This window comes from Prorops nasuta, unplaced genomic scaffold (assembly GCF_024137725.1).
Source record: "Prorops nasuta isolate Cenicafe-Biocafe unplaced genomic scaffold, Cenicafe_Pnas_1.2 PNAS00038, whole genome shotgun sequence".
Lineage (NCBI taxonomy): Eukaryota > Metazoa > Arthropoda > Insecta > Hymenoptera > Bethylidae > Prorops > Prorops nasuta.
Window position 1 is genome coordinate 1,782,761 of NW_027116835.1, and position 26,889 is coordinate 1,809,649.

Genomic DNA, 26,889 nt, shown 5'->3' on the forward strand with positions numbered 1-26,889 from the left:
GTTTGCGACTTTTTACGCATGCGTAGGTTGTGAAGATCAACTGATTTGAATTCCCGGTAAAGTGAGCAAATTTCAAACTTTATATGAACTAAGTATAGATCAAAAGAAAATTATATTTTAAAAGACGGTTAACTTTTGAAACTGTTTATTTTCTTTAAAGATATATATTATAAGTAAAAAAAAAAATAGAAGAAAAGAGATAATAAAATCGACTAAATTGACAATACATAAGATGTTGCGAGTTAAATAATTATTTGTATAATTTCATACTTCAAACATTTCAATAATCTCCTATATAACTTATATTTGAATTATTAAGAAAATAGTACTAGCATTATTTTGTCAAAAGATATACTGCTGGTAGTCTCAAAAAATATGAGTAATAAAATCATTTGCTTTATTAATGAATTCGTATCGTATTTTCCTTAGAATTCTGACTGATATGGATTTTAACGACATGCACGTTTGGTTTATTATAAATATAATTATATCACTTTTGTAGATATAATGTAAAATGCTACTACTATATATAATAACCTTTAGAATTATACATTTCGATACAGTGGTATAATTTTTAGTAAAACTGGATTTAAATTGGATCAAATTTGCTTTTCGGATTCAATCCTCCTCGACGCATTGAGCCTTAAGAGAAAAGCTTGTTATTTATTATATTAATACTTGATATAGCTACTCTATACGAAGCTATATAATTATAATTAGACCGAAGTTTCACAGTGAATAACAAAGATCAACGAAACGTATAGGTAAAAGGTATACAGTTTTTCAAAGGGATTGTCCTCAACGATTTACCATAATGGTTGATTAAAAGTAAAAAAGACCACATGTACAATGTGTATACATATATATAGATATTGTTCCCCTATCAATCATGCATATGCATCGCATCGTTTTGAAAACAGGTCTACGGATGGGTGTGTATATGTATAAATATAATCTTATAATCTATATCAATTCAGTCATGAGTACCCTATAATTTACTAAACAGGCCTAAGCCATGATGATTCACCAAAGTGTGGAAGAGTAGCATTGAATTTATTCATGAAAGTCTTTCTTTCTACGCTGTACTATACTAATGGTATCGACTTGTATACGAAGAATAAAGACAAATAAATATTGCTAAAACAGACCTATATATTGTTACTCTTCTCAATTATTGGCCTCTGAGGCGTATCATAGCACAAATTTAACATGTGCAATTTGTTTTAAACGTTTTTGTGCATTAATTAAGAATCTCTACCTCTCGACAAATCTAACCTAACAACACGTTTTCATTATAAATAGCAAACAATCATTTATCTTTCTTCTAGCACAGCACATGATGCTCAAGAACATCCATGAGTGGATGTTTTTTTTTATCTTTGGATAACTTCAATCGAAGGTAAAGTATCTAACGAATGGCCTATAATTATGTTTATTGTGATACTTTTTACTCATTAGAACCTATATTCTATCTAGTCTGGCCTACTCTGTCAAATACGTTTCGGCAGATGGGTACAAATGGTCAAAATCTATCGAAAAAGACTCGTAGGGAAGTTCGATCTATGTTGAACTAAACTAAACTAAACTTTTCTTTATTTAAACTATTATGGCATAATCACAGGCTGGCAAGATTTTCCTCGGGGATTAGCTGCCGCTTACAAATTGTTCTCTTTCGAGATTTTCTCAGTTTTTCCTTTTCAAGAGAACCCTGATATTTTGCTGTTGTTAATTTTTTCTATAGTCTTATTACGATCTTACTCTAGGATTATGTTTCTCTTCAGCTCAATATTTTACCTCGCAAAAATCTGTCTGAAATATATAAATCGTTCGTAGAATTGTCTAGGCTCCTAAGGGATAAAAAAGATGGGCTCACAATCTGGTAAGAAAATATGTTTGGTGTATTTAAACAGTACTTGGCTAGCTTTACTACCTTGAAGATATCGTTTGTATTGTTTTTAACAGATTTGGTCTCAATTATTCTTCATGATAAAATTTCTATAACGTACTGGTACAAATGGTATCTATAATTTTACTAAACTAGCTTTTCACTATCAACTCAAATAGGTCCAAGGATATTCAATATTCGAGATTTCTGCTATCGACCATACATACTTTTCAATTCATTGCAAATATGCAGTGCTTGTTACAATAATTTGATATTTTTTCCAAGGATTCCAAGATGTTCGACTAAATCGAGTTTGAATAAGAATTAACATCCAATGAAATTTAAATTTGCAGCAAATCTCAAGGATATTCTCAAGACTCACTTCTAGTTTGTGATCGAGTGTTTCCATTGGATAACATTTCAAGTACCAGATAAATCTTAGAGTTCCTTTTCTAATACCGGCTCGATCTAAAAATTTTGATATTCGCTTCCTAAACTTAAGGCGACTCGTACAATGCTTTACTACCTCATTTTTACCCCCAAAACTGAAATCTTCGAATGTTGCCAATTACAGTTCATAAACTAGTAATTACAATGATACGTTAGAATTGTTAAGTTTTAATTGCTTCTGTTGCAAATAGTTAAAGTCATTGAAAAATAAAACAATCTTTTTTCGAGGTATATGATATTATAAAACTTAGAAGCTTTCGTCTATTCCACGATCTCTGGCCAAATCAAAGATCTCAAACTCGCCATCGGATGAGGAGGAAGTTTCGGAAATATCCAGGATATCCTTGTAAGGTGGAAGGCCAGCTCTGAGTGGGATGCAATCACGTGGAGAACACTCGACCCGTCCTTCGGAGCCACAGCTGCATACGATGCAATTTCCGGTTGAGTGAGGTAAAACCTCCCCCTCTCGATACTCCTTCCCTAAAAGTTTTTAGCTCTTCAACACGTTTCTCATCTCTCGTTATAAAATCAATATTGCTTTTTAAACCATCAAGCTCTAACCACTTCTTTATTTCTATCGAATGAATCTTATTTCTATAATTTTAATTTACCCATGAGGTAGCAGATGGCGCGCGGCTTAGGCGGGGACGCTACTGGATTCTTCGAATCCTTGGCTCGAAAATCCGTTTGTTTTGATTCCCTCGACGGTTCAACCTCGTTGACTTCCTCGGAAATGTAGTTCTTCTCAATATACGTACGTTCTACTGCACTCTGTGTTTTGTTATTCTTTATTCTGGACAAAGAAGAGCTGGAAGTCGTATAATCCGAGGATTCTCTTTCTTCTTTATAGTTTTGCCACCAGCAGTAAACTTCACTGGCGACGCAAAGGCAATGCATGTTTGGATCGTAAGACAATATCTGTACAGAACGTAAATTACTATAACAAAGTATAAATAATCCATATATAGTGCCAAGAGCGTTCCTAAAACGTGGGAGCGTGTGAAACTGATTTCGGGATCGTTTTAGGAACGTTCCTGACTCTACAATTTGATGCAATCTTATAGAAGCATTGTTATTTCTGTATATTAATACTTTTCAGGTCGACTTACTGGTTTTACAAGAAAAATTACGAAAGATATTTACACTATAGAAGCGAAGAGAGATGTTTCTCCTTTGTATATAAAAAATGTGAATTAATTTTTCAAGAGTGTATAAAATCCATTGTTGGGAATACATTTGTAATGATAAAATTATCGCTCCACTTCTGTAGAATTTGAATTATAAGTTATTATAAATATAGGAAAATATGTAAATCGACCTAAATATGTGAATGTAATGTATTTTTCAGATACCGTTTCACCGTGGGAATAAGCATTTCCTTTGACGATGCATTTCTTCATGTAAGTTTCATCCTCTTCACTCGTTTCGATATTCCTTTCAACTTCGATGGGTGTATCGGCTTTTCCCGTTGGCACTGAGTTTCACAAAAGTTCAGTATATGGATGAGATCAGCCATACGTATCACATATCGATATATAATATATCTTAAAGTGAAATTATATCTGACTCAGGGAATGTGGAACAAAAAGAAAATATGTCGATATTATAACTCATGCGTGCTCTACAGAAACGTGCATAAAATTGAATAGAAATAAAATTTAAACGAGCAGTTAGCTTCTCCTCTTGTTATTGTCATCTTCTTTTTAGAGAGATAGAGAGAGGAACTGTAACAAAGGAGGTTGAAGAGGAAAAAGCTCATCGAGTGTTTGCAGAGGGTGGTTTGAGATGAAAAGAATTTTTATTATTTACTTCGATCCGATAAGACTGTTGAATATATCATGCTTTTATAAACAATGAACGTGCTAATCTGAGAGAAAGAGGAGACAGAAGGGGGGGGGGGATGGAAGGACAAATGGGGTTGAAGAGAAAAAAGGTGAGCGAGTGTTATTTACAAGGACGAGTGTAAACTATATAGTTTGTTTCAAGATATAACAAAGAATGTTCTGCTTTTTATGCCAATCCGATGGACTGTATTATCGAGCTTTATAACGATTGTAATGAATGCATATATCTGAAAGGAGAGAGAGAGGAGGGGGGGGGGGGGAGCCTTATAAATGGGGCGAAGCTCGTCGAGTTTTTAAGAGGTCGAGCTTCAACAAGGTTGGTTATAAAAAAAATTGTATTTTTTAGGTGTTGATCCAATAATATTAGAATGTCGAACAAATTTAGAGCGACTACATTAGTAATAAGTGCGCATATCTGAGAGAAAGAGAAAGAGAAAGGGGGTGGGGGAGAGGAGAAAGACAGAAAAAGCTCTCTCATGGCCGTTAGGAGCATGCATCGATCCCTGCGCGCCCCACCTCATTGCCCATCCTACCCTGCGGCATCCTGCCTCGATTCCAATTCTACATCGAATTTTACAACATTTCTCCAATTTTATCCCGAAATTTCACTCCACACTTCTCAAATTTATCACCAATCAAATAACCATCGCTTTGTCTAAATTCCTGCCTTGTTATTCATCGAGAATAATGTGTCGTGTATTCATTAATAATTTCACAGGAATTCTATAAAATTTCTCCAATTTTGTCCAGAAAATTCCCCTCCACAGTTTTCAAATTTATGACCAATCAAACAGTCATCACTTTGCCCCAATTTCTGCACTTTTACCCAATAAAAATAAAACATAATTTATTTATTAAGAATCGCACAGAAAATCTACAACATTTTTCCAATTTTATCCATGCAGAAATCTTCCTTCCCTACTGTTTACATTTATCATCATTCTAAAAGCGATCAATTTATTCCACCTCCTTTCACGCAATCAGAATAAAGCGTGGTATATCTAATTAACATTTGAATCGAGCTTGGTATAATTGAATGCTGCCGCTTCGTTATGCGGAAATTCTTAATTGTCCCTACGGTATGATTAAGGTGGCCCAAGTATGCCAGTGTGAATCAAAAGGTGGAAATGAGAGGGATGAAACGTCCCCTGTGCAAGAAAGTCTAATTAAAAAGATTCTAGGCACGACGGTGTTGGTTGGTGTCTGAAGGGGGAAAAATGAGGTATGATAAGAGTGAGGATGAGTGAGACTGAAGATGAAAAAGAGAGAAGAGGCCTCAAGAGGATGGATGGGACGAAAAGTCAATTAGGAAATTGCAGTAGCAACCTAAAAGCGTCTTGCATTCATCCGTTCACGTCTGTTTCCCTTCGACCATTTCTAATCTGTTCACTCGCAAAGCTGTTCTAATTTTTCAAAAAAAAAAAAAAAAAAAAAATACTCTCCACTTCAACGAAGCTTTTACTGTTCCCCGGTATCATTAAAACAATGATTCGAATAAAAATTCCACGAGTTAATTGCGTATTTGATTAAAAGTGCACTGGATAAGAAAATTATAACGTTTTAGCAATGTTACTTTTATTAAGGATAAAGTAATATTAAAATATGATTACAATAATAATAAATATCAACAAGCAGATAATTGGTTAAACTCACCAGCTGATGAATAATCGACGTTACATAGTAAACAAATAATTGTTATGAACACGGGTGAAAAGAATAACATTTTTGATCTTTGTTTAGGTATTCGAGCAGATTGATGTATCACTTTTGATTGAATTACCACTACACCGTTCCGAGCTACTACTACTCGTGTACGAGATTCGAGTGTTTGGGAAAAAACAGTATATTGTCAACAGAAAGTGGCCGGAGGTTTGTTGAGAAAATTCCGGATTGCGGCTCGTTCGAATAACTGCATAATTTGCTCATTTTGTCATGTTAATCTTGTTGATTATGGATATAATCATGAAGCGCGTATTTTGGGTTTCCACACGATGGGCGCAACATGCTACATTCTCTGTTGCCTAAAGCCGACTAGCCCTGGCTGCCTGAACTGCACTGCACCTGACCTGAGCTGGGCTTGCGAATAGTCGCAAAATTTGTGTCTTCAAATATTGCGTGCTTGCGCAGCCATGCGCCATCTCTACAAGTTACTATATATAGTATAAAATCCGTTGACTTGTTATTCCTTCTGTATAAGTTCAATAAATATATCCCTGCGTTTTCTTACTTTTTTTCTCCGTCCCCTTCCTTACTTTTCCACAAAAATTGTTGTATTTCCCATTTGAACAAATGGAAATATTTCCGTAGAAAATAAAATATGTTTTAGAAAGTAATTATAAAAAATGTAATTTATAATTAAGATTGGTAGTTAATAAGATTTAATTTGCGGAACTGGTTTTTAAGACTTAAAATATGTGAGTCGCTCGTTGCACCATCTGTGAGAGTTTCGTCAAACCGACTGTACCGATCGATATTAAATTTTAAGGTACGAAGAAAAATGATTTCCTGAAAATTTATTTTAAATATTAAATGTGAAAAGCTGAAAATATTTACCACATTAAATGAAAAGTTATTAGTTTGATAGTTTTATTGATACATTTTATTAAATAAAAATACAATAGAGTGCTCTATTTAATATTTATCATTTAATTATGACGAAAACAAATGGGTTTTGTAAAAAATGTTTCAGACAAAGTTACAGGGCCCAAATCAATTTATTTACCAGTCAGAAAATATTTGATTTTATATATTTTCATAGAGAATATGCAAAGGTTATACACACCTTATTAACTTATTCAAATGGAGCAATACATTTTTATTTTATATTCTTGTAGCTCAGTTTAAGAATTTTCAAAAATACTATATTAATTTACCATTTCGTCCAATCGTTCAATAGATATTTTGATATGTAAAGTTTAGATAGATGAACTTTATACTAGTGGCTGCTTATTCTTCTTCAGCCAAGCCCACACTTATAAACAATATCGACTCCAAATATTATACGAATGAATGGTTAAAACAATAATTCAATACCGTTTCTCAGAAAGCTCTTGAAAGAATTCACGAGGAAGTGCAATAAAATTAAAGGTTTCCATTTTAAAAAATTAAGGTGGCCTCTATGCGTCTTTCAAAAATTTTTCAAGGAGAGACACAATAATACTATTGAATTATCCTTTTCAATACTATAATAACTTGCAATCTAAACTATTTCTTATAAAAAAATTGGCTTCCTAGGTATATTTTTAATTCAAAGTTAAGAATAATTTATTTATAGTAATACAAGGAAGAAGGAAATTGTTGGAATGTTTTTACAGAAATTGAATGACTAATTTGATCTTGAACACACAGGTAGAGTCGAATGTTGAATGGCAATAAGAGTTTCAGGGGTAGCTATAGGTGGTGGGGGTGGTGGGGTATTGGGTAGCGAAACATACCGAGATTGCACGAGGATAGACCGAGCACCGAGTTCGGTTTTAGTTCAGTTGATCCTCTTACGGCTCTTACTCGAAATCGTTTGCTTGAAAGGTTTGGAATTATCAATTCCCCTCGCGCGAAATGACAGTGGCTTCATCCATTCGTATAGCAATTTCTACGTGCTCGGTAGTCACGTAAAAGGTTAGTTAGACAGCATATACTATTGCCTGTGGTTGGTTTAAAATAATTCATTAAAATGTCAACTTAACATATACAACATAGTATCTCTATAAAATTTCTTTAGTTGTTATGACTTTAATCAATAATTATCAATCTCGCGATATCGAATTTTCAGAGAAGCATTGAATCCCTAAAGGAAGCTAGTTGTTTTTCTTTTTTAATACTTAACGAAGTATTTATATAGTCGGTACTGCAATAAGTTATTTGGGTTTTGGCGCAAGTGATTTCTTTGGCCAACATATTTTTATCACACTATTAAAGCTGGAAGATAATACCATGTCGAATTTGAGACAAACACCTTTAACGTGCAGTGGTCACACCAGGCCAGTGGTGCATCTTGCATTTTCCGACGTCACTGATTCCGGCTACTATTTAATCTCAGCGTGCAAAGGTAATTTGTTGATAAACAATTCTGAGATAATCTTGATAAGCAATTCAGTTTTCTTGTAACTTGTTTATTGTTTGCAATTATTTCGCATCTTTCTTGATCACGATCAATTCTGGTTTGCCTTGGCCCGGTTCCTTCCGAGCCTTCTCAAGGTTTCCCCCCGAGTCGTTTGGAGGTTAGACTCGGTGAATGTCATTTTAACTGGTCTATTTGTTATTTCCTGAAAAAATTGCTGGATCCAAGTTTTTGTAAAATTTTTTCTTGTTTGCACAAGTTTATTTTTAAAACGAATTCTAGCATCAGCTATTTTCAACAATTAAAGTAATATTTATTTTATGTTTCCTATTTTTTATTTTTAATTGTATTTCAGATGGGAAGCCAATGCTTAGGCAGGGGGACACTGGTGATTGGATTGGTACGTTTGAAGGGCACAAAGGTGCAGTTTGGGGAGTAGCACTGAATCCTCAAGCAACAAGAGCTGCAACAGGTGCAGCTGATTTTAATGCTAAAGTTTGGGATGCTATAAAAGGAGAAGAGGTTCAGTCTTTTCAACACAATCACATAGTGAAAGCTGTAAACTTTAGTACTGATTCTAATTATCTATGCACTGGTTCTAATGAAAAAATTGTAAGAATCTACGATCTCAATAAGCCTGAAGTTGCACCACAGGTAAATTGTTAAAAATGGTCGCTTTCGTCCGACGTACTGTTTATTAAAGGTTAATTTTCATTGTGACGTTGGAGCGTTAGAGAGAGCATCCACGGCACAGAATTGAACCTTAGCGTTGTCTTTGCTAACATCAAGTTTTCTCATTTTAACCTTCAATAGAATGCTTTAGTACGGTCTTCGTTTTGAGCAAGTGCACAACCGAAATTCGAGCTTAGTTCCATTTAATAGTACTGGCCCATAATAGGTGTCGCTACTAGTAACTAAATAATAATAATAACCAGTTTCCGATTAGGGCAATTCTATAATTCTTATCGACAAATTTTGATATCGTTGGGCCAATATTTTAACCATAAATATTGGTGCGTGTAATGATAAATATATATATATATATATATCGTTTTCAGTTCCTACCGATATCGAAAATTTTCGTTAAACTTACAGATTACGGGATCAGGCGCGTCCATTGCGTCTGATTGCAACGCCCGGAAATCGCAATGAAACCGGAACTTAAGAGAATTGAAACGATTGGCTATCGGTTAGCTCGTTTGAAAATGTTGACCAATCATATCGATTCTCTGGTAACGAATTCGAATAACTTGGATTATTGTTATTAATGCTAGAGTTTTTTTCCAGATATTTTCAGGACATTCCAGCGGAATCAGGCATGTTACATTCTTCAATAATGATACGTGTTTAGTCACTTGTTCCGATGATAAAACACTTCGTGTGTGGGATAAAAGCAGCGGTAAAGAAATAAGAAGGATAGACTTTCCTGCTGTTCCTAATTCAATGGAAGTATCTAAAAATGGCAATATTATCACTACGACTCATGCAAATATTGTTACATTTTGGAAGAGTAACGAGTAGGTATTATTCAATAGCTTTGCTATTAGATCTCATTGTGTACTCTAAATTATATTTTTTATACATTTACAGTCTCACAAAAATTCGAGAATTCATTGTACCAACGCAGGCCAATAGTGCAAGCTTACATCCAAATTGTAGCATTTTTGTTTGTGGAGGAGAAGACTTAAAAGTGTACAAATTTGATTATTGCACTGGAAATGAAATTGGTAAGATGTTTCGAGCCGACAGAAAAGAAACTGAATTAATCTGATATCAATTATTTTTATTCTGCATATTTAGAATCTTTCAAAGGCCATTTTGGACCCGTGCATTGCGTACGTTTTTCACCAGATGGCGAGTTGTATGCAAGTGGCTCCGAGGATGGTACTTTGAGACTGTGGCAGACTACTGTTGGAAAAACTTATGGGTTGTGGCGCTGTACGGAGCAAACAACTGTTGTTGCCCAAGAAAATTCTCCTGTAATCAACAATAAACAAGAAGTTCCTGCTAATTAAGTCAAGAAAGTGATCCGAAGAAGAAATTTAAGAACGAAAATTGTTCGCGTAATGTGTAAACGAGGTTTTAGCCAAAGGCTAAGAAAAACAGAAAAATAGAAGAAGCATTTCTTAATTTTACAAAACAAACCATGCTCTTTAGCATTGTTGTCAGACCAAGTATCGCCGATTGAAAATATCATCGGAATATCCTATATTTGCCTAATAGGGCATAACAAAAAATATTATAATTTCTCCTAAAAAGACAAACTAAAGAGTGGACCAAGTCTTTTTTATGTAATCTTAAGATTGTCAATTATAAAACAACAAAAAAATAAATAATTATGTTTACCTATATTAATGATAATTAAAAGATATATAAATTAGTAAAAGGAAGGAGAATGAGTAGAGAGTTTACGAAAAGAAAAGAACTTTTTTCTTGTATATTAAGTCCTCTACAAAAATATTTATAAATCCAATAATAAAGAAGAAATAAAATAATTACCCAAGTCAATGACCAGCTTGGCCTCATTTTAGCGATTCTTATTTCTTATTAGATACAAAATGTTAAATAAATTGCTAAGCCCGTATTCGCGTGGTGTTTCCCTATAATTAAATAACATAATACAGTTACCACTTTTTTTCACAATATTTCGATTTCTTATCCGCACATCGCTTTCCATTAACACCAATCGTGAAGAGAGTATAAAAGGCACATCGATGCGTGAAGAAACACTGGAGCAAATCGCTTAGCTTCAGGAACGTAATACTTTGTTTACCATATGGTAAGCTTTACGAACCTTACAAAGCGTTAAAAATGAAGAAATTTGCGTGCCTGAAACATTCGTTGATAGAAAAATATGCACGTACAATTATAGCGCCTGTTTCAGGATTTCTTACTCGTCTAAAAAGGACTTTGTTCGTTTTAACTGTATTTTCTGCACATAGCCTATATTCGAATTTATTCTTCGTGCAAATAACCGCTCTAAAGAGTACAGAAATTACATTTAAAATTAAACCTCAAAGTATTGATTTCTTTACATAATATTAAGGGTACAATAATATTATCGAACGTTGATAAACGCTGTTATTGTCAAACTCCCTGCGCCTTATTATCTATATTTACAGATGTACAGGATTTTTCGCTTCGAGTTCCGAACGGATGCGCGCGTCTCGCTTGGGGCGCATAGTTTTGCTCCTTGTATATCTGTACCACGTTTGCCAGGTGAACCGCGAGATTTTGGGGTCCCCTGCTTTTCAAGCGACAGCATCTCGCGTTTTGCACGACTCGGAACCAATGTTGCATGAAGCCGATGTAAGTAAGAAAATATAAAAAATAGAACAAACAACAATTTTTACATCATCCCGACCGATTTAAAGGTCCCTCGCGCACACGAGTGCGTGTCTCTCCCAGTCACCATTCGATTTCTTCCTGATTCAACGAATTAGCCGATAAACTGCGAAAGATCGGGCAATTTGAAGCCGTTGAACGATGATGGCGTCGAACTTCTCAATTTGTTGTTCTGGAAACCTGGGAAATTGGGCACCGGGAATTGGGATCTGGCGGAGGTGTCTGCAGCCAATAAGAATCCGCACTGAGCTGTGCAAACGTCGTCCCGCAGGATAGCCTCACGAGAGGCTTCTCGAAGAAGCTGGTTGCAATCGGTGACTCGCAGGGATGCACACTGGGTCTGCAAAAACAATGTTCAATTTTATTAAATTTTATAGAGTCAAAATTAATTCTATAATCACATTTTAATGATTCATAACAAACTTTTTCTTGCAGATGGCTATATCTTAATATGACGTCACGAATAATAATATTTGCTGCGAAATTGCATCATCGTAGAAAGGAAAAATAATGACGTAATCCAAAGAGAGAAGGCGAATCTCTTCAAATTTTTAGTTTCAGATTATCGACTTTAAATTTGCAGCAATTACTGAAAGTTAGTTTTACAATATTTTTGATGAGTTTACCAAATCGAGAGAAGTACAGTTATGAAATTTTATCTCTGTAAGTTACATTTGTGATATTTAAAAGAATCTGTATAGGAATGGTAAAAATGAAAATAATGAAAAGTAGATATTATTCTATATCTTTTGGTACATTGGAATAAACGAAAACATTATTGCAAACTTACGCCTTCGTTGGTGCAAACGCAGCTAGTGCAAGGCGTTGGGAATCCAGATTCACCAACGGCCACGTTTCTGCCACCTATCTGACACCCGTGCCTGGTCTCCCTCCAAGCAGAAAAGTCCATGTGGGGCATGGAGCCGCAAGGTACTCGAGGATTCAAGAAGCTGCTAGGCAAATCGAAAGCCGCCCTCTGCATCTCCACGTGCTGGTCCATGTTCTCACAAATGACCTTAGACAAGGTCGTCTTGCGGATCTCAGCAAGTTGGTGCTCGGTGAAGCGAATATTAGGATCATCCGTCTCGTACCAGAAACGATCACACTTTCTGGACTGTCTGAACTGTATCGCAATTATACAAGCGAAGGTTGGTCCCACCTGGCCACCCTGAAGAGGCCTCTCGCTCATGCCACCAGGGAACAGATCAATGTCATCAACGGAAGCGTAAATCCTCTTCAACCTGGCGATGACTTCCGGTGCCATTTCACGCGAGAGGTCCTCGAAGGTGGATGCTCTCTTCAGGTTGCAGAGCTCCCTGTAATTGTTGTAACCTGGAATTCCATGGTCCCTGGCTCTTTGCACGTTTAACGCTATAAGGTCAATTCCGGAATGAGGAATTTGGCGGTTTTCGAAGAGGTGATTCGTCACTTCCCCTGTGATAAACTGATCCAGGGTCTCCATTGGAGTCGCCACCAACCCACGAATCATCTCGTCGATCATTCCAGGCTGATACAGCATGTCTGGATTAAAGAACCCATCCCGAAGCAAAATGGGAGGATCCACGTTTTGATAATTACTGTCCATTCGTGGGAGGTGAGGTCTCAGCAGCGAATGTCCGATTCTGTAGGCAGCAGTGGCGAATTCATTGAGACAGCTAGGATTGCAGGTGGGAGAGTACTCCTTGTAGTAACCTTGGGACAGCAATTTCAGTCCGTAGAGACTAACAGCGTTCCAACCGAGAATTCTGGGTAGAAATTCGTTATATGTAATGTGCTGAAGCATAGCACTGATGATCCTTCTGGTTTGCTGAAAGAGTTTCTCTCCATCCCAATGAGGGTTCACTTGTCTGATGCCCTCCATTATTCTGTTGTGCTCCCTGATCCACAGAGTGTGTATCGCTGTCAAGCCTGGCTGTTCGGAGGCTCTACCATCCCCACCGATGAAACAATACCCAGATTTGGCTTTGCACTCTGGATGAGTGGCTGATTGAGGCAGAAGATCTTTACCACGAGTAGGATGAGTCGTTATGTTCATTCTACCATTGAATCCACGCAGAACATTGCAGATACAATCGTTTTCACCATACACCACTGAAGCATCCAGGAAGCCAGTGTTTTGGTTTACCTGCTCCCTGGGACCAAGCTGCTGTTGTCCTGGTAAGGACCTCATTGAAGGGAAACACATTCTAGCACCTGTGCTCACGTTTCTCGTAGGGAACACGTGGTCCCCTGGTGGAATTGGGAAAGGATTGCATTCTGGATGTACTGTCCTTGGAGAGTCGCAGGATCTACAACTGGGGATGGACTCTGCGAATCCTTTGTGAATGGGGGTCATGGTTAAATCATGGTCCAGGAATTGTGCAAACTGCATGACCATCAGGGTGTAACGATTGTGCAGATTGGAGATGTCTGGGTGAATGGTCGTGGAGACCACTCGAGGATTGGGTAAGGTACCACCTGTAACCGAGGAGATCCTTGGCTTGGACACCCCATCCTCGTACGCGGGTGGGAGTAACCTTGCAAAGGTCGTTAAGGACTTTCCTAGATTGGGTTTCCTCAAGTTGTTGCAGTAACCAGATAGTGTCCTGTAAGGGGTCGTTGGGTCACAGGGACCATCCTCAGGAGGACAATTGACTTCCTCATGATTGGTAGCCTTTTTCTGTGGCACGAAACCGGAAATGTCGACGTTCTGCAGGAGGTCCGTGAAGTCGTTGTTGGGGAAGTTGAGGATGTTGTCTCCAGAGTCGAAGGCCTGCCTTTTTCTACGTCTTCTTAGTCCATGGACCCCATTAAGGATCTCGTTGGTAGCCAGTTCGTACATAATGGAGGAATTAGCCAGCAACAGAGCATCCTTGTTGGCCTTCGAGAAGCTAGCAGCAGTTCCTGCAGGAGATTTAGGATCCGCTATTCTCTGCTCCAACCAGGAATTATACTCCAATTGTTTACGTTCGATCAGCTCCTCTTCAGCTTTCTTAATAGCTGCTGCAATGATCTCTGGACTGATCTCAATCGGAGAGAATCTCGTGGGTTCCGTTGTCGTCATGTAGTTGTTCATGACCGGAAGTGGCGGAAGTGGATCCTCCCTCCAGGCTGAAAGATCTAGAGAGCTGTGTTGATCACACCCAATCTGCACGTTCAAGTATGGATCAGGCTGCAGGAACGCCTTCGACTGGATCTTGTTGATTCTCGCATTGGCACACAGGATTCCAGCCAAGGACACTTTCCGGACCTCTGTCAGCTGTTCCAAGGACAAACTAGACGGAGGTATATCGTTCTCGTACCAGAATCTATCCGAATTCCTCATCTTTGCAATTTGCTTCTTCAGGAGACAGCCAAAAGTTGGTCCCAGAGCGCTACCATCCACGGCTCTCTCGAGGATTCCACCGATCAACAGGTCCACGTCTTCAACATGATCATAAATAGACTCCAGAAGCCTTGCGTGACTTGGTTCCATGACCTCTGTGAGATCTGAAAAGTTTGACACCTGAAAGGACAATGATACAATGTTGATTAAAGTTACTTTTCACACAATATCTACAAAATAAAATTATCGGAGAGCGTTTGGTACCGTGAAGGTGTTTCCGGTACAGAAGGCGATATGATTGACATAACCGGAAACGCCGTGGTCCCTGGCAGTGTGGATGAGATTGGCAGCGAGTGGCTCTATCACAGAGTTCGATGATCTTGCTGTGGGGGATTTTACTAGATTTGGTCCTAGCTTGTTGGCCGGAAGAGTCAGGTGGTCCTCGATGGTATCCGTCGTGCGTCCCAGGGACGTGAGGGATGCCAAGGAAGCCAATGCAACGGCGTCGTACGTGCCACCATGATTGGTCGAAGAGTACCCATTGTGAAATCCGTTCTGACGAGTCCTCAGCTCTGGATCCGTCAGTGCTTCCTCTCTCAGGATGCTCGGCACGTATTCGTTCAAGGTCACGTGTTGAATCTCGGCCATGACGATGCGTCTGGCCTCGAGGAACAGTCTGGCGTCGTCCCAGTGATCGTTCATCAGGACCAGTTGATCCGCGATGCGATTGTGCTCGTGCAACAAAGCCCTGTATATCAGAGCCAGACTTCCACTTCTCGTCGAATTGCACAACTCGCAGGCACTCGCGTCCACTTTACCCTGCTCGTAAATCCTCAGGGAGTGGAGCTTGTCGTCGGTACCACCTAATTGTTGGGATTGAGAGCGGTGGAATTAGTAGTGGTACTTTGAAGTCTTCATTTTTGGGGTTAGACAGTACATAGTGTTTTGGGTCGAGCGTGGGAGGATAAAAGTGCGTTTATCTTGAAAACTGTAAGAGTTATCAATTTTTTGTACATAACCTTTCAGAAGCTAAAATTTGTCAGCTATCGAAAAGGTCCTATGAAAAATTTTGATATCCCTTAAGGTTATCGAGATAAATTGTGATTTGTGTTTTTAGTCTAGGATAAATTTAGTGTTTAGTTTGTATTTATAGTTTTAATTATTATAATTAGTGAAATTACGAATCTTGGCGTGTGAGAGATTAATTTGTCATACCATAAATGTCAGAGCCGTCCAAATAAGCGGACGCAGCGTTCATTTGTTGTCTCGCCTCGAATCTGCAGCTGTGGGCAGTCCGCGTGGGAACGGAACGCCAGTAGCTCGTGCATTTTGAGTTTTCATCGCGAACCTCGTAACATTCGGGATGTTTGCTTCTGCCGGATGGAGAGTCGCAGCAGCGGTCTGCTTTTGGAACGATTGGATGAACGGTTTCAGCTATGTCGCGAAGCAACAGCTCCGACCAAAGTCCTGAAAGACTGGTTAGGGCTTCGTGGTCATCGTTCGAATCTTTTGGTTTACTTTTTGTCGCTCCTTCTCTTTGTAATCTTCCAATCACTTCTGTCGCTGAAGGTAAAGCGTGCCTGCCTATAGACTGCCTTGGACTCGAAATACCTAAATTTTTTAATGAAATTAAAATTTTTTTTTCAAATCCTGTTCAAAATCATTTAATCTAAAAGAATGTATTATGTGCTTCAAACAAAACTGTCTCTGTCTAGAAATGTTCAAATTTCACAACGGAATTTGAATCCTTCGTATTTTTCCATATTTTAGCTAACCTAACGAAATGTCCTTTCTCAACTCGAATAAAGTTTCTTGACTCTATAGATATACACGTGAACACTTGATTTTATTCCGTGCACTGTAAAGAGTTTTTAAACCTAAATTCGTTGACGTCGCAAACGTATTAGGATCCAAAAATATTTGTTTATACTTAAAGCGTTAATTTTTAAGACCCTTAACGTTGAAACTATAATTTTGCATTTCTTATACCGAGCCACGCAACTCAAATCATAGATTTTTAACTCATCACGAGTCCAGCTTCTCGTGATGATCCCACACGATAACGTGCCAATTACTAGGGATGTTCTTCATGAATGAATTTTGAAGCACCTATCGTTAGGCTAGAAAGTCTTGTTAGAGATATTCAACGAGCTCTCTGACTACATATAGAATAATAAGCGAGTCCAGGATGGGGAAGCTGATCGCAAAGTCTCTCGTGAAAGTCTGGTTACTGCGTTCACACATACGCAAATTTCTCGTTAAATATATTCATAATTCGAGAGAGCACTTGAAAAAGTTTTAAGACCAGCGAAATATTATTACAAGGGATCGAGGGTGGACAAAACATAACTGTACGTTGAATAATGTGAAAAATAACTGAGAGGATCTTGAAGAGATTGCGGAAATAATTGCAACGTAACGTAACGAGGGCGTGCACGTTTAAGAGGAAAGTGAACAAGAGTACATAATGTTAATAAAAACTGTAATTAGTTTAATGATGCAGTTTAATTGTGATTCCAATAAATTTATGTTATCGTATATATAAGTATAATAAATAATAAATAAATATAACAAAAATTAATAATTAAAATTAATTATGAAAATATAACTGTTAATATTGCAAAAATAAATTTTTTAGGTAAATTTTAATAAGAGGCGAATAAGAAAAGTGAATGAAAATCGAATCGGTTCTCTTATTAATTCTAGAGGAAGACTCGTGCCGATGGCGCAACCGGATTGGCACGCCAGCTCCAGTAGTTAGACCGACTCTCTATTTCACTGACCGTATTTCACGTGGCCACGCGCTTCCCGGAATGCTAATCTCTCTTTTCTAATCCTTCACTGTGCGTACAATTGCAAATTAAAAAAAAATGCCTACTTAGCAACAATCGCTGATCTTTTTTCGAGTCCCCGCCCCTTTTTTTAATTTCTTAATTCTTATATTTTTTTCAATTTCTTCTTCATCTCAGTACCTTTCGATTTTCACTTTTCTTCGACGTTTCAAAAATACACTCGTGATGAGCTTGCCAAAACCGCCCCCCCCCCAACGATTAACTACTACACATTTCTCACTTTCGCTTTTTATACAATGTCGGTTTCTTAAAACCTTGAACGATCAATCATGAGCTACTTTTATATCTGGAAATTGCTCGGATTAAGGACTAAATATTTTGACAGATTTTTATATACAAACCATCAGAATAGGCTGGTGGCAGCAACTTGAGGAAGGGCGATCCTCTGGCACCCCATGCTGGGTGTCGGACATTGTTGCACGCACCGGACGGTGTCCTGAACTTGCTGGGTGGACAAGGTCGTTCTGGATAATCCTTGCATTCGTTCGGTAAGTTGTGTCCTCTCGAACTACCATTAAAGAAACAAAAAACAATTTTATCTAATTTGATCCGTCAATATTAAGACTGGAAAAGGACTCATTTCCTGCAAGAATCCACGATTGATTAGGTCACGGTAGGTTCAAGGTCATAAGAAGTGGAAGAGAAAAACATTAGACTTGACGTTTGACAGTTGGAAAAAAAAAGTGTAAAATTAAACCAATTTAGAAATAAGAATTAAGTCACCAACGATATAGTGGAAAGAAAAAAAATAAAGAGCGAGAGGAAAGAAAACATAGCGAATAAAGTGAGGTTTGAGGAAAGATGAGAGAAATGCGAGGGAGGGGTGTGGGTAACGCGGTAAATTCCATGGTCGAACGTCCTTCCTGTTCCCTTTTTCGTTAGTCCGGTTTACAGGCCAAGTGGAGCGTGGACGCTTTTACTTTCATAGTTTCACGGTCTCTCTTTCTCGCGCAACTCTCGGACGAGGTATGTCAGTCACGAGGAAAGGAAGGCTTACCCCTGCCCCCCCCCCCTGTAACGCGCTGAACCATCCCCACTCCTCGCCCGCCGCAGCCCAGCCCGAAGCCCAGGAGAGAAAGACGAAGGCGGTCAGACGGGTCGAGAAGAGCGAAACACCCTGTAGGGGGCGTGGCTAACGCCCTTTTTCTACTTCCGACTTTATAGTCAGCCGTAGATCTTCTCGAAAAATCTTTCCATCCTTTCGAATAATCTCGCTTCTATTATTCTTCGTTCGTTTTGCAATTCTGTCCTCTTCCCCTCGTAACACTAACCCAGCCACCATGCCTGGCTGCGCCGCCGGTTTCACTTTTATCGAACGAGCGCTCGCTCAACGAGAGTATAATCGTATAATCGGTGGAATTGCTTTCGACCGAGCATTCTTCTTCCGGAAACCCAAATCCATATACATTTCACGAATTATTACCGAATAGGCAAGTTCTCGGTACACGAAATTCCCGTATAGAGTTACGAAATCGACTTACGAACCTGTACAATATATATATAGGTATACAGGGTGTTTCTGTAGTTTCGCAGTTTCTTCGATATTAATATCACTGATATCGAGTAGAACCAGGATCCGTTGGCGGTTTTTGGATACGAGACCTAGTTTTTAAGTTATTGAAGAATAAAAAGTCCTTTGGCGGGAAAATCTTGCCGAATGATTGGTGGATTAAAATACTCTATGATTTGAAAATTAATTCCTGTATTTGAAATCTGCCAACGGATACTTATTCTGTACATCTTGGCCTTTATTGGGAGAATATTATTTATAAAACAGTAAATTAAATGTCATGAATTTTTATGGAAAAGTTCGATCGAAAACACAAAACGTATTTGCTATATAGATTGGATTGTAATTTTTGTAGTAATAGTCTATATGCATTATGTATGTAATGCACGTTTCAGGATGCTATGGCGCGAGCTATGAATCAACTTTTAACGGTAAACGTTGATCGCGAGTTAGCGAATAAGCAGGTAGTGGCCTTGCCCGTTTTCCCTCTTCGTATTAAAGGTTCTTCGGTCGTGTTTTGTGCAATTGGAGACCTGCAGTCCCGGGATTTACAGCTGCTCGATCGTCCTTGAAACGCTGACCTATAAGCGAGGTGAGACAGTACCGGGAAGACTTTTTCCCAAGAATTCCGACGAATTTTACAGTCGGAGATTTTTATTCCGATTAAGCAAATCGACCTTTGACCTTTCGCAAGAGGAATCGTCCGAATAGAAATAACTCTCAGCCTCTCCCCTTTCTACACCCTTCTACGTCACCACCTCTAAACAAAACTCAAAATTTTGTTCGTCATCGGCCAAAATCCAAAAAAAATATAAATTATTTTTATTTTTAAAATTACGCGTCTCTAGTACGATTAATACAAATAAAAATAATGCATTTACAATTCAGATTTCATTTTTTTGAGTTTTAAACAATAGATATAGCAAGATTGTTTCCATTCCGACCATTAACCGCTCCCTCCCCATACGGAAATTCACAGCTGTGTTCCTCGTTCCGCGAATCGTTTCTTAAGCACATTTTATCCTCAATATCGTTTAAACAATTATCATTAATGTACCTCCTTTCCGACGAGAAAGCAAAGATCTCCGCCTCGACCGCTGCTCGTGCTCTCGCCTGCAGATCCTGGTCGACTCCATAAACATATTCTGCAAGTTGAATTTTGTCATTAGACACTCAAACACTCTTGGCTGTTTACGTATTGGGAACAAATATCATTAAGAAAAACGTGATTCTTTTCAACAAAATATCAACACTTGCGTAAAATAAAAAATTCTAACAGGTGTCCAATGAAAAATATTCCAAACTTTACAATATTTTCAAAAGGGTCGAGAAATTCTCGGACAGAATTTTGAACGATATTTCGAGTCACGATAATTATTACTGCAATAATAATAATAATAACACAATAGAATTAAGAAGAATTTATGATGAGGGAATTTGCTAAATTACCTTGAATATCAAACTGACGAGTGGGCGACAAAGTTACAACTGCTACGATCAGTGTTGAAAGTGCCCCAAAGACGAATCTGTAAAATTGAAAATTCTAGTAAATTTTTGGAGAATTTCTTGGATTCTTGGGGGAAAGGGGGATGGGTGCTCGTTGGAATGGGATGCGAATAAATTGTGATGGATGAAGAGAGACATTCGCTTTCTCTGTGAACGAGAGGGAAAGACAGAGAAGGGGGGGGGGGAGATAACTGAATAAGAAGTGAAATAAACGTATTTTCGTATCTAGAAATGTTTGGTCAAGAGAATATTTTATGCTGAGTAATGGGAACCGGTTGTACATATAAACACAAATAATTTATAATATTGTATTTCGCATATATGCAGAAGCTGGAAATAAATAGCGAGATAGAGTAAAACTAGTTGAATGTTCATAAATATGCATATAAATATGCGTGCTGTAGCACGATGCACGAAAAGAGACGCGCTTTCTCTGCAGGCGACAGGGTCCGAGACCGTGATGGACGGAAAGAGAGCCAGACGGGTGGATCGAGGAAGGGGGGGGGGACAAAAATGATTTATTATTATAATAAGGGTAGTGTGCCCCTTGTGTGTGCAAAAGAACAGAAAAGTAGAAAATATAAATACTCTAATAAGCAATAGTCCTTGGTCTCTTTGCAAGTGAAAAGGTGACAGACCGAAAGTTATTCAAAATATGTGGGTAATAATGATAAATATTATAAAATATACATATAACTATAAACAAATAAAAAGAATTACGAAATTATTAAACTATACCTATGTATATTTTTTAAACTATTCAGTTGAATGAAATATAAGAGAGAAAGAGTGAGAAGGGGGGGGGGAGGATAAGAAAAGGACAGAGTTCGATCAACTACAGCCAGCATACACTGGACTTTAACTTTCGATATCATTCATTTGTACGGTGTATATATATACATGTATACACTATTTCTTAATGTATTACATAGCATTACCCACTCGCATTAATATTATTATCGTTATTATTATTATTATTATCAATTTGCATCAATGGAATAATCCCACGTAATATCGGCACGCAACAGAGCGGTTAGGCTGGCATTAAGCAAATTTCCGCAATGCCCGTTGCATAATAATAACGAACCTGAATTAGTCGCCGTACGCCGCTGATCTATACCACCAATCGCGTCACGCTCGATTTCGTCCCACTTAACCAGAAAATTCATCTAAAATTCAAACAATTTTCCTCAAATTCAATCAACGACTCGCCCAACAAACTTCTCGGGTCAATCGGTTCAAAACTGCATAATCCAACATTTTTATAACCTACCGTGGGTTTTATAATATATTCTTTTTATTTAATAGCACGTTTGTGCTATATCCAATCATATATCGAAAGACTCGCTTGGTCCTTTCTCTTTCGTTGATTCCATATTGAATTTATTTTATACGAACGCAAAATAGAAAAGTTTAATTTTTCTGAAAAAATGAAACACGAAAAATTGCTTTCCTAAAACTTTGCCCTTTCACGAATTGGTTTTTTAATTCTTTTTTTTTGTTCGATGGGTCCAAAGTTTTCTAAAGGAGAAAAATACAATGGATTCGTTGTTGATTCAAGATTTCAAGGTTTTTGTTCAGTCGGTCCCGGCCTAAAAAACATAACCGTATTTTTTTGAGGGAGAAACGAATTGTGTTTAAGATTTTTTTGAGAGAAAAAATATCCCGCTTTTTGTCAGATGGATTTAAAAAGTTTTTCTAAAAATAAAAACAATAAGGAGGGTCTATAAGTTTTTTTAACGACTAGAAATTTTTTGTTCGATAGATTGAAAAGTCAGTGAAACTTTTTTCCAACAAAAAAAGTCTGGAAAACTGTAAGAGGTCTTTAGCGAGGATTTATAATATCTTGGTAAGAAATATAGCTCGGGATAATATAAGCTAAGGATTTCCAACCACTTTGTGTACAATGGCGAATTAAAGTTTGAACAAAGCCGAGGATTGGCACTTGGCCAAGATTGGTTTCTAAGTGACCCGTTAACTATAATATTGCGCGTTATAATCATATCATAATAACTCGGTTATGCTTTAACATTAATTACTCATGAAAAAATGAAAAAAAAAGCAGAAATTGCTCGTAATAAAATTAAATAGCAAGTGTTATAATAATGAAGAATAATTTTTATACAAAATAAGATTAAAATTGTTTGAAAAAATAGAAAAAAGTATGGAGAGTGTAAGGAAAATTATAACACTTTTCTGTACTCGAAAAGGAAAATTTTGATTTTTGCAAATTTTTTTGAGATCGAAAAAACACGTTGACCTTTAGCACGACCTCTAGTACACGAATGTGGGTGGATTCCACGTTGGGTTAAACCAAGAAGCGAGTGGCAAAGTTGCGCGAGCGTCCTGGTAACCGACGAAGGATCTGTTGTGCAAGGATTACAGTCCTTTTTAATCCCCGTGGTAAGAAAATCAGCTAATACTTGCTTCACTAAGGAAACATAAACAAACCTTAACTCGATAAAAGTGATAACAAGCATTTCAACACTGCAAACTAATTTTATCCAGTCTTTCAAAAGGTTAAAATAGTTATTTGATGTAAAAAGCTCTTTTATTTTGTAATTCTGCTTTAAAGCAAAGAATATACGACTGGTTGAATCGAGTTTAACTAAAAACATGGAAAATTAAAAATCAACAGTGACTTTATTATAAAATATAAACAAAAACGTGAATTCGTAATCTTTAGAGTAACAGACAGATTTTTTTATCTTGTTTTTCAAAAATCATGGTTGTTACTTTTGCAAAATTCTGCGTTACTTCGTAATTAACCATAATATAAATAAAAAAAATTTAAACATTGTTTATAAGAAGCTGAAATTATTTGATTTACAAAATTCTTCGTTTCTTGGTTTTAAAACAGAGAGCACAGGTGGTCGAACCACGTTCGGTCAGAGGTAGGGCTAGGTAAAAAGGAGAAAAAGAGAGAAAAAAATGGTGAGGGGAGCAAGCAGTCGTCACTGGCGGGACGCGATAATTCAATTCAGTGTCAGTGGGTCAACGGAAACCGGAGAAATCTTGGCGGGTGAGGGCACGGGCACGTGTCCTCGCTCTTCGGGACATTCCGTTCTCGAGCACGAACGATGCCACACGGCGAGTGACGTCATCCCTAAAGAGCCCCCCCCCTTCTTCCAGAAAAAAATTGACACGTCTGTTCATCCCCCAGAATTCGCAATTCACGCCTTATCCAGCGTGGATAATTTTAATTATTACCACACGAATGACGTAATAAATGCAAGATTCGACGAATCTCTTTGCTTTAGAGGATTCGTATACGTCATCGGTTTACGAGATAAATTAATTTTAAGGTATCGACAATGCGACGTTGTAATAAAATATCAAAATGGTAAAAAAAAGTATATTGTTCGATTGGGGGAATTCGCAACTTTTCGCTGGAGCGAGCAATTTCCTTGCAAAACCAAAAACTGCGATAAAAATAGGTAAAACGCAAAAATGGATGATTCTTCGTTTAACGAGGTTCGAAAGTCATCGTTGTGCAAGGTGAAATTAATTTTAAGGTATCGATGTGATGCGATATTGTAATAAAAAAATAAACTGTTAAAATTGACTTGTGCTGTCTTCGTAAAAATCGCAATTCTTCGTCCACGTGAGTTAACTCTTTACGAAATCAACGAGGAAACAATGAAAAATTTATGTTTCTTCGTTCGACGTTAGGATTTATTGGTCCTCCTCCTGTGAGAAATCCCTTTGAAGATATCAAAGATGTAACAATGAAAAATAAAAACGAAGCATAAATATTGATGTCTTCATCATGCAGGATTCGCAACTCTTTGTTGTGTACGAGAAAAAGTCCTTTGAAGACATCGAGAATGAAACAATTGAAAATAAAAATTTACCTCTTCGATCTGCAAGATTCTTAAGCTTTGTCGTTAGAGGAAAAAAACCTTTTAAGATATTGAAGATAAAATAATGAAGAAAAAATGAAAATTAACTATATATGAGTTTTTATACCAGAGAATTCGCAACTTTATTTTCTACGAAAAAAATCCTTTTGAGAGACCAGTGACGTAACAATGATGAAGAATGCGAAACGTTAAAACTGAGTGGTGTTCATTGCACAGGATTTGTAACACGTCGTCCTACGAGAAAAACTCTTTTGATACATCAAGGACGCAACGAAGGATAAACGATGAAATGTAAAAATTAATGAATCCTCTCATCCCACAGGGTTCGCAAATCCTGGTCCTACGAGAAAAAGATCTGTTGATACATCAAGTACAAAGCATTTAAAAATCGACAAATGTCAGAATTGATGAATATTCATCCCACAGGACTCGTAATTCTTCGTCCAATATAAATGATCCCTCTTACAGTACCAACAATGCAACAAATTTCAAATTAAATTCAAACATTTATAACTCTTTATCCCTCAGGAACCGCGAATCCTACTACTACGAAAAAAATCCTTAAACAAATTAAGCACCCAACATTAAACATCAACTCAAAATGTCAAAATAATAAAAAAATTTAATTCCAAAGAAATGGCAAAGCTTCGTCCTACGAGAAAAAAGTCCTTTTATTACATCAGGAACAAAATGATTGCAAAACGACGAAACGTCAAAATTGATGAATATTCATCCCAAAGGACTCGCGCAATTCTTCGTCCGACATGAATGGTCCCTCTCTTGACATCAACAACGCAATAAATCAAAGTATAAAAATTGGCGTTTCTTCACCCTGCAGGATTCGCGAATCCTCGTTCAACTTGAAGAAATCCCCTTAGAACACGAAGGATGCAATAAGAAAGGACGAACGTGTTCGAGCAACTTAACGAAATTCCATTATACACTTTTCGAAGGATATAAAATTGTTATATATATATATATATATATATATATATATATACAGTACTTATTAATCTGGACACGAAAGAAAGCGTCTGGAAATTAACGACGACGAACGAGCATGAATAATGATAATAATAATAATATTTGAATGCAATTGAGTTGTTTCTCGGCGCACTTATATTAATAAATAAATAAAGGAACGAGCAGTAAAAGGAAATTTGTGAGAAATCGCTCGTTATTGAATTTGGTCGATCCGAGATACATCGAGTGGAGAGTTTCTAGTGACTGGTTGGTATAATCGCTACGTGAGATATGGCGTGGCCTTTAAAACGCTCCTCTGTAACCTTGAGAGAAAGTCCCCATCGAGCCTTATTTTCTCAAAGTAGAAAAAGTCCAGGGAGATTCCTCGAGTGGCTGTCGCAGCTATGCCTGAATCTCGTCCGGTCGAAAGATAGTGGGGGAAGAGAAAAACAGAACGAAACGGGCAAAACATTAGAAATAATTTCATTCGAATTATCAATTTCTCCATTGAATCCGGTTTTTACTTATATATGTCTCTATCGCGATCGCAATTTTTTCGCTACTTTGAATAATCGGAACAATTTTATTTTGCATTGCTTCTTTGGATTTTTGTAACGAAGAGAGTAACAGAGGGGAGATAATTGTTACAGTGGACATGACAATTTTTGAAAATTATTTTACATGTAGAGGGATGGAGCAAGCGAACAGCTGGTTGGAAGAGACTTTTTTATGAACGGGATAATAGAGAACGAGAAAGAAAAGTTCATTTGTAAATAAGAAAGATTTTCACGTGACTTTGACACGTAAATTAGAAATTTTCAATCTTTTTGTTTTATAATTTTTTATGACACCATAATTTATCGTTAAAACAGTTTTTTGTAATTTTCTAATCACTAGTCGAAGGAAAGTTGTTAAATGTAATTTTAATTGTGAACTTTTTTATTTCCATAAATTTTCTATTAATCATTTTGAAATATAAAACCCACTTGGTTAATCATAGAATTATTTTCACTTGTGCAAATTGCATTCATCATTTTTAAATATCCTCACCCCCTTCTCTCATTTGAATTCTGAGTTATTGTTCGGTATTATTCGTCACGTTTGCGTTAATCTATCTAAAATATGAAATCTATTCGATCTCTCAATTAGAGAATAATATTTATTTAAAGGACTTGTTTGTGGTTTGCCCAATCCCCCCCCCCCTGTTTTAAATTTTAATTAATTGGTCGATATTACTAGACACGTTCGATGTTAATTAATTTAAATCACTAGATTCTATTATTTAATACCAAACGCATTAATGAATTCAT

General features: G+C 37.1%; 3 protein-coding genes across 3 annotated transcripts; 1 reads left to right on the forward strand and 2 right to left on the reverse strand.

Annotated features, from left to right (window-relative positions):
* Nucleotides 1-135: 135 nt before the first annotated feature.
* Nucleotides 136-6,479, reverse strand: LOC136783849 (uncharacterized). Its single transcript, XM_066744165.1, has 4 exons — nt 5,833-6,479; nt 3,688-3,809; nt 2,947-3,253; nt 136-2,815 (listed from the first exon to the last, which is right to left on the reverse strand). Exons 1-4 carry the CDS (start codon nt 5,900-5,902, stop codon nt 2,583-2,585), a joined length of 732 nt encoding a protein of 243 aa, XP_066600262.1. The 5' UTR covers nt 5,903-6,479; the 3' UTR covers nt 136-2,582.
* A 1,196-nt stretch (nt 6,480-7,675) lies between these two features.
* On the forward strand, nt 7,676-10,664 carry LOC136783838 (serine-threonine kinase receptor-associated protein-like). The gene is made up of 6 exons (XM_066744143.1): nt 7,676-7,794; nt 7,949-8,224; nt 8,592-8,890; nt 9,524-9,753; nt 9,827-9,963; nt 10,037-10,664. Exons 2-6 carry the CDS (start codon nt 8,110-8,112, stop codon nt 10,249-10,251), a joined length of 996 nt encoding a protein of 331 aa, XP_066600240.1. The 5' UTR covers nt 7,676-7,794; nt 7,949-8,109; the 3' UTR covers nt 10,252-10,664.
* Nucleotides 10,665-10,832: 168 nt separating this feature from the next.
* LOC136783926 (uncharacterized) lies at nt 10,833-22,013 on the reverse strand. The gene is made up of 10 exons (XM_066744296.1): nt 21,966-22,013; nt 21,841-21,922; nt 21,392-21,449; nt 20,697-20,773; nt 20,305-20,392; nt 18,079-18,245; nt 16,101-16,496; nt 15,150-15,748; nt 12,372-15,065; nt 10,833-11,921 (listed from the first exon to the last, which is right to left on the reverse strand). The coding sequence occupies exons 1-10, from the start codon at nt 22,011-22,013 to the stop codon at nt 11,676-11,678; spliced, it is 4,455 nt and encodes a 1,484-aa protein (XP_066600393.1). The 3' UTR covers nt 10,833-11,675.
* Between the last annotated feature and the right edge of the window lie 4,876 nt (nt 22,014-26,889).

What these genes read in the sequence shown, in the direction of transcription:
- LOC136783849 (XM_066744165.1), bottom strand. Translation starts at nt 5,902, where the DNA reads ATGTTATTCTTTTCACCCGTGTTCATAACAATTATTTGTTTACTATGT. An exon ending in CTTATTCCCACGGTGAAACG is followed by an intron (nt 3,254 to 3,687) that starts GTATCTGAAAAA and finishes CGTTCTGTACAG; the next exon opens with ATATTGTCTTACGATCCAAA. An exon ending in CGCCATCTGCTACCTCATGG is followed by an intron (nt 2,816 to 2,946) that starts GTAAATTAAAAT and finishes AAAAACTTTTAG; the next exon opens with GGAAGGAGTATCGAGAGGGG.
- LOC136783838 (XM_066744143.1), top strand. Translation starts at nt 8,110, where the DNA reads ATGTCGAATTTGAGACAAACACCTTTAACGTGCAGTGGTCACACCAGG. An exon ending in AGCCTGAAGTTGCACCACAG is followed by an intron (nt 8,891 to 9,523) that starts GTAAATTGTTAA and finishes GTTTTTTTCCAG; the next exon opens with ATATTTTCAGGACATTCCAG. An exon ending in TTGCACTGGAAATGAAATTG is followed by an intron (nt 9,964 to 10,036) that starts GTAAGATGTTTC and finishes CTGCATATTTAG; the next exon opens with AATCTTTCAAAGGCCATTTT.
- LOC136783926 (XM_066744296.1), bottom strand. Translation starts at nt 22,013, where the DNA reads ATGTTGGATTATGCAGTTTTGAACCGATTGACCCGAGAAGTTTGTTGG. An exon ending in GCGTACGGCGACTAATTCAG is followed by an intron (nt 21,450 to 21,840) that starts GTTCGTTATTAT and finishes ATTTGTTTATAG; the next exon opens with TTATATGTATATTTTATAAT. An exon ending in GCCACCAGCCTATTCTGATG is followed by an intron (nt 16,497 to 18,078) that starts GTTTGTATATAA and finishes TAAAAAATTTAG; the next exon opens with GTATTTCGAGTCCAAGGCAG.